The sequence below is a fragment of the Manduca sexta genome, chromosome 25 (genome assembly GCF_014839805.1).
Source record: "Manduca sexta isolate Smith_Timp_Sample1 chromosome 25, JHU_Msex_v1.0, whole genome shotgun sequence".
Taxonomy (NCBI): domain Eukaryota; kingdom Metazoa; phylum Arthropoda; class Insecta; order Lepidoptera; family Sphingidae; genus Manduca; species Manduca sexta.
In genome coordinates, this window is record NC_051139.1 from 6,224,849 (window position 1) to 6,235,139 (window position 10,291).

Below are 10,291 nucleotides of genomic sequence, written 5' to 3' on the forward strand. Positions count from 1 at the left end.
GCCCGCGACCACGCTCGTGTGCTTTCGCCCATCAGTATGCGAACAACAACAAAGAGATATCAACCAACCATCTTTATTAGACGTTCACTCACAAAGGATATTCTGTGTACAAAATAAACTACCACAAAGTCTTTGTTTACAAAATGTTTATTATTGAAATTATCAGTACATATTAAACAATACATGCTGCCATTGTAACAATATCTTTGGAGTTATTAAATCTGTCGCTAATAGCCCTGTTTACTTTTGATTCGGTTGTTTTCCCAAGGAAGTTGGAGATGTATCGGCCGGCTTCTATGAGTTTGACTAGATCGATGTTGGTGTTGACCCCCAGCCCGTATAGGAAGTAGACGAGATCCTCGGTGGCAAGGTTGCCGCTCGCTCCACGCGCGTACGGACACCCTCCCAGCCCCGAGATCGACGAGTCCACTGTGTTTATACCAAACTGCAAAAACAACTTGCGTTAAATATATACGGATGACGTACTTCACTATTATTACCAGTGCCTGTGTTTATGATCAAGCTAATAACATTTGGAATCATTGTTACCCAAATATTTGTTTAAAATTTACGAAGCTACATATTTCTGATAACACACTCACACCAGATAATATTGTTGCCATGTTAATACATTAATAATATTTGCAATAACTTGTTTACCTTAATACGATACATTTGATGATTCAACAAACAATTTATTCTAGTTGATAACAATGTTTTTAGGATAAAATGAACGGGCAATATTATTTATTTATTTAATATGGGCAACATGATGGTAAATGATCCATCGTCAGTGGATATAAAGCAAGGCATCGTGCCTTAGTCGCTATGAGGAATGGAAAGGCAAGTTATCCTTGGACTAACATTACTAAAGATACGAAAGGCACATGTATTCCTTCACGTCGTTCGTATTATTACATCGGAAAATCCAGCCCAATACTCTAGACAAAGCTCTATCTAATCTACCTCTAACCAACTCTATCAATATTCGCAATAGATTAATGCTTGGCTACAGAAATTTTATATTTGTGAAATTTAATTGACCTTTCGTTAGCTATATTTACCACTTATTGTTGTGCTAGTTGTAAGTGTTCCTAAAATAAATAAAATAAAATATGCGAATATCGAATTAGAAGTAAATTCGCCTTAAAATAATGAAGAAAACGCACACGCGGTTCAAGGATTGTCTTCTTTAACCTTTGATCGCGCATGATGTAAATTATTTATCTTTTCTATTACGTATAAAGTTAAAAAGGCAAATGCAATTACTTGCTGCTTTTTGTTCTTTTTATTGGCATCGTACTTGCTTATTATGTCATACGTATACCTAAGTATCTACACACATGTTTAATAATCTTAAAGTAAGATAATAAATTTAGAATGATAACACTATTGTTTGTTTGCTAAAAGAATGATATGCTGTGCATTTTTATTACTGTATACCTATTTATTTTCGTGTTGTAATATCGCGTGTGCAACGACTAATGCAAAAATTAAACTAATTTATATTTTCATACTCCTTTGGCATTACTTCAGTTCGAATACCGAATACCTCCTGGTACATTTGTATGAGATGCAATTAAATTAAAACATTATTTAAATATCGCTTTAGATAGATTCTAGAGATAGGCGTAAGTTGTGCCGGTACATCCACCTGGAAAATTCTACTTGCTAACTAAATGTTATAACTTCTGCAATAATTATCCTTAAAAATTTAAAATAATGATATTTTTTTTTTACATTTTAATTAACTCATCGTTGATGGTTCAGAGTTGATACATACCTCCAAGCCAGCTAGTAGATTAGATAATCCTTGGCCATAAGTGTCGTGGAAATGTAGAGCAAGTTGATCGGGTTTGGCCACAGCGAGGACTTCAACCAAGAGCCGGCGGACCGAGCCTGCAGTGCCCACTCCGATCGTGTCGCCCAGAGACACTTCGTAGCAACCCATATCCAACAGCTGTTCTGTTATCTAATTTTAAAAAGTCTGCTTAATATTTTGTATGTCACAAATAAATAAATCCTAATGTGAAAATTAGTATAACGTTACTAAAAATTCTAGAACTGATAACATACTTAATATTAGGTTTCAACTGTGTTGATGGTAACATATTCATATTTCACATTCGGATAGCGATCACCTTTAAACCTGCCATATAAGTCCAGGTCACGAACCTAAGTGTGTAGATTTCCAGGATCCTGTATATATACGGTCTCCAACAGGCCGGTATAGTTGTATCGACTAGCCAGTTTTATTCCTGATTATTCATTTCTCTGTGGCCTTTGGTTTCGGACAGGCCGGGATAATCATGTCCACTTACCATCAGGTGTGGTGGGGTAATTTTACCGTGTCCGTAAAAAAGGTAATGTTTCGCACATGTATGGGATAAAGGATTATTTCTATGACTTTTATTATTGTTAGCTGCGCAAGAAACCGTGCAAGTAGCGACCCAGTTGATGGTAATTGTTGATCATTGACCATGACCTACAATGCCAGAGGTATCATAAATGCACGGTTGACCAACTGCATAGATAGAGATTAATAATGATAATCATGAGTCTTGTATGTAACGACGAAACCGTAAATGCATTAGCAAGCTGTCTATTGACATTGTTTTTTTAGAGATATCCTCATTGTCAGACTAGACTACTGTCGCAGTGACAATTATTGTCGAATTGTATATTTAACAGATGGTAATCACTAAAGTCGATTGTTAGCGTAAAACAATGAAAGCGTAATGTAAATTAGCCACAAACGTGTATTAAACAATTGATAAAATGACATCGTTTCTGATAGTGTACTTATATAATTGCATCCTATAATTTGATGTAAATTCGACCTGCCACCTGAACTTTGTAATCATATTATTATAATAGCAAATATTGTTATCTCTATCACGGAGTGGAAATATCCGTAACGTAAAACACATTTAAGGAATTATAAAAAATAGATTTTATTAAACATTGATATGAATATATCTTTCGCTTTTTCCTGAAAGTAAATGATGTACATACTCCTTATTGTCTATTTAAAAAAACTAACACATCTGGTCAATTTTGTTTTCAGCAAAGAATATACGAAACTGGTATTATAAATTGTCAAATTAGCTTACCTTTGCTATATTTTTCGGATTAATGGGACCATCATAAGGGCAGCCTACGACACAAGACACATATCCTCTAACTCTTAGTCCATCTTTTATAGCTTGATCCGCCACCTGCTTGAACCTTTTTATTCCTTCCTCTACAGAACAATTCAAATTCTTTTTCGAGAAACCTTCAGAACCAGCTGGGAATATAGCTACTTCCTCTACGTTGCATTGTTTCTGTAAGTATACACGGTGAATTTTTTGGAGGATATCAAACACTTATATTCAATTATGAAAGATGAGATGTATTTGAAAAAAAAAAAAAAATATTTTGTGCTTTTGTAATGAAATTAAAATGTATGCAAAATGTAAGTAATGTAATATCAGGTAATTGAAAATTCGCTTCCTATCACACTGGCGAATTACGAGGGAACTCACAAGGCGAACGCGCAGCGAGCTCGCTGCGAACTCGCAGCGAACACGCTGCTACTACTTAATAAATTAGTTGTTATCGAAAGTACTAGATACGACGAATTTGGGTGGACCAATTATTAAAGAATTGAAATAAAGATCGAAATTACTATACTCAGCTCAGTTACTATATTGTATCAGAGTGACGACATGACGTTGGTTGCGCTATTCGCGGCGAAGACCTTTGCTTACCCGTGCCGTGTTCGCTGCGCTCTCATTGCGAGTGCGGTGCGTTCTCACGTTGCTATGAATTTGCTTGCAATTCACCAGTGTGACAGGGCTATTATATTTTGTTGAGCTGTTTATACTTACACCATAGTGCCAGATATAAAGTGCACTTTTACTTGTAAAAGATTTTGCTATGCCCTGATTTTCTATGGCTCCTTGAGGATTTTGACAGTATGATGATTGATAATAAATAACATTCATGCAAAATTAATTTATGACAAAGATGATGGGTGTTTTGTGGTTCTGGTGAAGCAATAAATGAGAATCCTTACAGCTGTCTCATAGCCTTTTAAATTTGGAACCAGCACTGGATAGTTGACCCCCGGTGCTCTTGGAATATTTTTCATGACATCCACACCATCACTCATTTGTTTCACCCATTTTGGACTAACGAAGCTGTCAAAATGCCATTAGCATATTATGTGGAAAACCAATAATTAAAGGCTGAATGTGAAACATTTTAAAAATCTAAAAATATTGCTGATAAATTAAAATAGCTAAGTATTTCTAGACAGTAGACTTGTAGCCAATCTTTACAATTTACGTAAATTATCATAATTTGTACAGTCCTCCAAATAACTTTAATCAAAATTATTGGTATATTAGCTGTTATATTTTGAAAGAAAATTATTATTGTTTATGAGCCCGTATAATGGCTTGCATTGCCTCAATCCTCAAAGACATCCAGCAGGTAGTTAGTAAAAAACTAAGGCGAAATCTTTCCTGCGACATGTTTGAAAAGTGGTGTATCAACGCCACAGTGCATTGTGATAATGGCAGGTCAAAGAGTAATGTCAGTCAATTATAATCATACCTTGCACTTTCAATATGCTTTAGGCCAGCTGCAACAAGTTTGTTTATTAATTCTATTTTAACATCAGTTGGTACAAATTTAGCCTCATTTTGAAGGCCATCTCTTGGCCCCACTTCATAAATTCGAATTTCTGATACATTAGTGCTCTGAAATATTAGAATTATTTAGGAATTTGCAATATATTTTATATTGATAGATACACCTTTGATAACACGAAAATTTCAAAGTAGCAATACAGTATTTACTTGTCAAATATTTTTTTCACAGATTTCTTATATCTTTTTATATATGGTTCAAATAACAAAGACATCATAAACATATTATAATATAGGTACTATACTATATACAGGTATATACAATATCACTTGTTAATTCTAATTCTATTACCACCTGCAACTTATCTACTTCACTGTGTGACATGAAAGTCTTTAGGTAAAAACATAAACAAGCACTATTTCTTCTACTAGTACTACAATCTTAGACTGTATTATATTGCTACGCGTAGTCAGGCTGGTAGGAAATAGACGACACAAATATTTATAAAGTAATAATAAAATTTGAAATAACTACTTACAATCCATCGGTATTTACAACTTATCCTCCTTCCAACGTTAGAAGTCAGACTCTTAAAAAAAATCATTTTAATGTGTTTATTATATAAGGCAGTAATTGGTACTTAGCGAATTAACTCAAGATGATATCTACATTTTCTTATCAAACTTATGTATATAGTGAAAAATAATTTAAATTCCGCTTTCTAAACTTATTTTCGTTCAGAACAAAGAGAATATAATCACTACGTTTTAAGAGACAGGACTTAATACAAGGTAATAAAATCGAATTTACATGGCATATCAATACCAATATCACGGAAGAATACGTCAGGAACGTCAAATAACAATACTACCAACTGAACAAAATACATAGTAGTGAGCACTTTTTATCGATATCGATAAATTCTACTGGTGGGAATCGACGCTAATGCTACTTTGATGAAATTCATATAATGTATTTTCGAGTCCACATTATCAATCCAACTCACGCTATATAGTGAACATTTTAGCACTATAATTACAAGGCTGGACTAAAATGAGGACTCGAAATAAAATGAAAAGCTTTCACATGTTGAATAATAATTGTATTTTAAAATAAAATCCTTCATTAACCATGTAGGCTAATATAGTTGCACTTATGATAGGTCAAGGTACAATGAGAATATTTAATTATAAAGTCAAAGGATGGTGACACTTCTTTGTCACACTCATTGTTTAAAAAAACATGGCACGGAAATTCAAACAACATTTCATCAGGAAGTGGATCAGCTTTCAAATTTTTCGATGGTATGGCTGACTTTCTAAGGCGATTGTTCTTTTTATTAAAGTCTTTGTTATTAAAGTGAGAACCACACACATATTTCAAAGTATGCAGTTTTTCTCTGGGAACATATATCAAATCTTCTTTTCCCACAACCTGAACTCACTTTCGGCATCTGGAAATATTTTTTAATTGTAAATAAATTGCTTATTAAATTATATTTAAGCCTAAAATCATAAACAGTGACCAGGCACATTGATTGCTCAACGCATTTTTAAGCACACACACACACACACATACACACACACACCGACACATACACGACTTTAGTATTTTTTGTCCTGATGATCAGTTATCATCTTACTAATATTATAAAGCGTGTGCATGCAATTGTATGTTTATTATTCGTACCCGCAAAAAAATCTAAAATGATTGCGATTAAACTTGGTATGTACATAGTTCGAATTACTACTTTTTATCACTATGTTCCCACAGAATCTGGACCTAAATGGGTGAAACCACGGAGGGCAAATTGATTAATAAATTTAAACAGGTATCGATATCGATAATAATAACAACATCACTAGTAACATAATGGTAATTAGAAAATGAGAATTTTCATTATTTCTAAGCTACTTTATTTGCACGATGACTAAAAACATCTAATTAATGCTTACCTGACCTGATCCAATGGAAATTTCGCCATAAATATTCTGCTTTTGTGACTTATTCGACTGGCTCGATCTCCACAAATTTCACACGTAATGAAACGTTTTTTGGTGGCATGTCTTTAAAACGTATTCACTTACACCAACAAAAACACTTTTTGGTATATTTTTACTTGTTTGAATACCAAATAATACAAACATAAATCAATAAAACACAAATGTATTCCAAAACGTCAGGAAGTCAACAAACAATAATAATGGCGGTGAGCAATAGAAAGAGAAACTGTACTGAGAGAGAGAGATAGCAGTATCCGCCATTAAATGCCATGTCAATTCCATACAAAAGATTTTTTGTTCCTTGTTGCGCTAGACTGGTTCAGAAATTTTGTGTGGGTTTTTGGCATTTATAGATTTTAGGGATAGTGACGAATCAAAAATCGATTAACCGTAAAATCGATGTGCTACTTTAGAAAAAAGACTTTCAGTTGAGCATAAATTAAACAATCCTTTACGTTAAAAAATAAAGTTTATTTTGTCGATAATACATATAATAAAAACAATGTCATAGCATTTTTACAATTAGCAATTTTACATGTAAAGGTATGGTAGATATTTACTTTATCAAAACTCGAGAAAAAGCTGTTCGTTCAGTATCTTTTACCTGTTATTAAGTCGATACTTTGATATATGTTCAATTAATTATTCTTGATTTCCGATTTAAAACTAATCATTTTCACGAACTATTTATTCCTGAAACAATGACAACACAAGTGACAAGAAACGTCATATTTTATGTCACTTGTCACTTTCTTAAATACCACCTATCTATGGTGATTCGGTGAACGGATTTACCGGTAGAAATTGTAGCGATTTTCAAGCGAGCTCAGAATATACTTATTATAATAATGGGTAAATTGTTTAAACATATTTAGACTTGTATCCAATTTTATTAGTATTCTTTTATTAATTTATAAAATACTTTATTTTCAGCGGTAAACAGTGCCACGTCTTTCGTGTTATCATCAATTTTAACCCTGCTGATATTCTCTGGAATGCAAATGTACAAACCTCTGTTGGTCAAATCGCCGATAACTATTATATTTGGAGGTTACCTCGGCTCTGTGATGTTCATGTTTTTCGTTACTGTATCCTTTTATTATGATAAAGTTTCATAATTGAGTCAAAACGATGCACCTAATCACAACAAATTGGAATTGGAAGAGATAGTAAAGCTATGTTTTGGACAGTGACAGGATGTTCGTCACATCACTTGTGGCTATCTTCAGAAAGGTCAAAATTTTTTTATTGCTCTATTTCCTGTATACATTATTTTGGTAACAAATAAAGTACTTAAATGCGTGATAGCTTAGTAGGGAGGGCAGACTGCCTCAGGTTCAAAACCTAAGGGCACACTGCTCTGACTTTTCTCAAGTTTTCTTTGTGAATTATAACTTGTTTTAATAACAAAAGGAAATTTTGTGGGGGACCTGCATACCTGACAAGTTCTCTATATGAATTTTGATGGAATGTGGAGTCTGCCAATGAACACTAGGTCAGCGAGGTGGACTAAGGCTTAATCTCTCTCAGTAGTAGAGAAGGTCCATGGCTATCAGTGAAACAGCATACATTGCTTTTATTATTATCACATTTAATTGTCTGAAGAAAAGATATACTTATATGAAAAAAATTAATAAGTAATTTTTACATCCATAGATAATAAGTAGATATACAAAAGTCTTATTCTTCCACCAAGCAAGTATGCAAGCACCATTGTATTGATTTGTGGCCAATGTAAATCTGTTAATTTTAAGATTTAACATCCAATGTCAAGAGCGTAGTGCAGTTCTTTATACTTAAAAGTTCTAGATACAATTGACTATTTATGACAAGTTGTGGTGCTTACTATAAGGCAACAGAGTTAGTTTGCTCAAAAATATAAAAAAAATTGTGTTAGAGATAAAGACTTCCATCTCAATCACTTTGTCTATCTGTCTGCTGAGAGTTATGTATCTTTTACTATTATTCTATAAGTTTCTACAGATTATTTCCTGAACAGTATATAACAGGCCGTGGGTAATCTTGAAGCGACACTGTTTGGCAAAAACTTCCAGCTGAAGTTGCCAGAAATTGTGCTGTCTATGGCAGTGTCATTGATTGCTGCTGGCATGGTGCATAGGATTTGTTTTACAACATGGTAACTATATTAATTAATTACATTTTTTTCTTCTAAGACTTAAGAATTAAATTTACATCGTAACAAATAAGGGAATGTTATAGGTGTTATATTAATTTTGTATGCTCAAATTTAATTGTTTCAATTTTAGAGCTTTTAGTTTCATCTGGTATAAAATCCGATTTGATAACTAGAATGTTGTAATACAGATTAACCTGTAAAAAGATAAAAACGTCGGAAAATTTATTTACTACCGACAGACCAGAAAAATAAAACACTTTGCCATGTTTAGTAAAATATTGAACTAATTTCTTGCACTGACAAGACATAAGTTTAAAACAACAAATCAACAATGATTACTCCATAGTTCCTCAACAGGTTTCTTATTTTCCTCGTCAAGCTATATAAAAAATTTAAAAAATTTTTACCTCGTATTTTTTAAGAAATTAAAGATTAATATGGTATAAAATATAAAATAATAGTTATGATCACTCTAAAATCCCATGTGAAGGTGTATAGTATATATTGCGCTTTTGTTTCAGTTTAATTTTCTCAATAATAACGATCTACTATATGAACAAGTTATCACAGAAGACGTATGCGGTGTTGGCGCCACCGCCGGCGCCCGTCAAGACTCGCCGTCACAAATGAGTGCATTTATACAAAGTTACATTTTTTTACTTCTCAATAAATTAGTTCTTTTCTATTTTGTTCTTTTATTGTCTCACAATAGCATTAAAGGAAGTGTGTTTCTGTGGATGGTGTAAAAACAAATAAATACTTAGTTTAGCTAAATGTTTTTGTAAGTATTAGGAACTGAGGGTAATTGAGTTGCCTATATAAAAATGATTTTAACAAGATGCAAAAGCTGACTACTGCTGTGAGATTTGTGTAGTCAGCAAAAAAATTTGCTTTAAAAGTTCAAAGCTTTTAATCACTAGATATGTCTACACGTTTATTTGTTACAATATGTTTTAAAAGAAATAAATAAACCATTTTTATTATTTTAAGTACATGTTTTGTTAAAGAAAAGATATTGATGTCTAGGAAGTACCCAAATTAGTACCTGTCTAGTGTCTATATACTTAAACAAAAAAGGTGAATTTACTAAATATTTTTTTTGTTGGGATTGTTTTTATAGTAATAGATACTACACATTAATCTTAATCAGAATTATTTTATATATATTATAATTAATTAATTATATAACTGATTATTATAAAATAATAATATGTAAAATTTCACACATTGTATCTGGCTGTAAGGACCAAAACTTTTAAAAGTGGCAGAGATTCAGCATAATATTTTAACTCTTGATTTGACTAATAAAACTTGATATTATTGTTATTGTAAGTAAATAATTCTATTTTAATCATATTAGATTGTTTTATTACAACTCCTACCCGGGTGTGATTGTAATCGGCATGATTATAGAAAAACTTTTGCAGATTTGATCGCGAATTTAGTGTAATTTTGACTTCCACCGTTTCGAAGATTTTACAGCCTATATTGGCAAAGGGTTTTACTTCAAAGT

General features: G+C 32.6%; 2 protein-coding genes across 2 annotated transcripts; one reads left to right on the top strand and one right to left on the bottom strand.

The window, feature by feature from the left end:
* Positions 1 to 129: 129 nt before the first annotated feature.
* Positions 130 to 5,429, bottom strand: LOC115444963 (hydroxymethylglutaryl-CoA lyase, mitochondrial). Its single transcript, XM_030170978.2, has 6 exons — positions 5,177 to 5,429; positions 4,603 to 4,748; positions 4,061 to 4,184; positions 3,114 to 3,326; positions 1,784 to 1,972; positions 130 to 445 (listed from the first exon to the last, which is right to left on the bottom strand). Exons 1-6 carry the CDS (start codon positions 5,240 to 5,242, stop codon positions 173 to 175), a joined length of 1,011 nt encoding a protein of 336 aa, XP_030026838.2. The 5' UTR covers positions 5,243 to 5,429; the 3' UTR covers positions 130 to 172.
* Positions 5,430 to 7,341: 1,912 nt separating this feature from the next.
* LOC115444964 (protein KRTCAP2 homolog) lies at positions 7,342 to 9,463 on the top strand. Its single transcript, XM_030170979.2, has 4 exons — positions 7,342 to 7,493; positions 7,575 to 7,729; positions 8,651 to 8,778; positions 9,300 to 9,463. Exons 1-4 carry the CDS (start codon positions 7,490 to 7,492, stop codon positions 9,406 to 9,408), a joined length of 396 nt encoding a protein of 131 aa, XP_030026839.1. The 5' UTR covers positions 7,342 to 7,489; the 3' UTR covers positions 9,409 to 9,463.
* Positions 9,464 to 10,291: the final 828 nt, after the last annotated feature.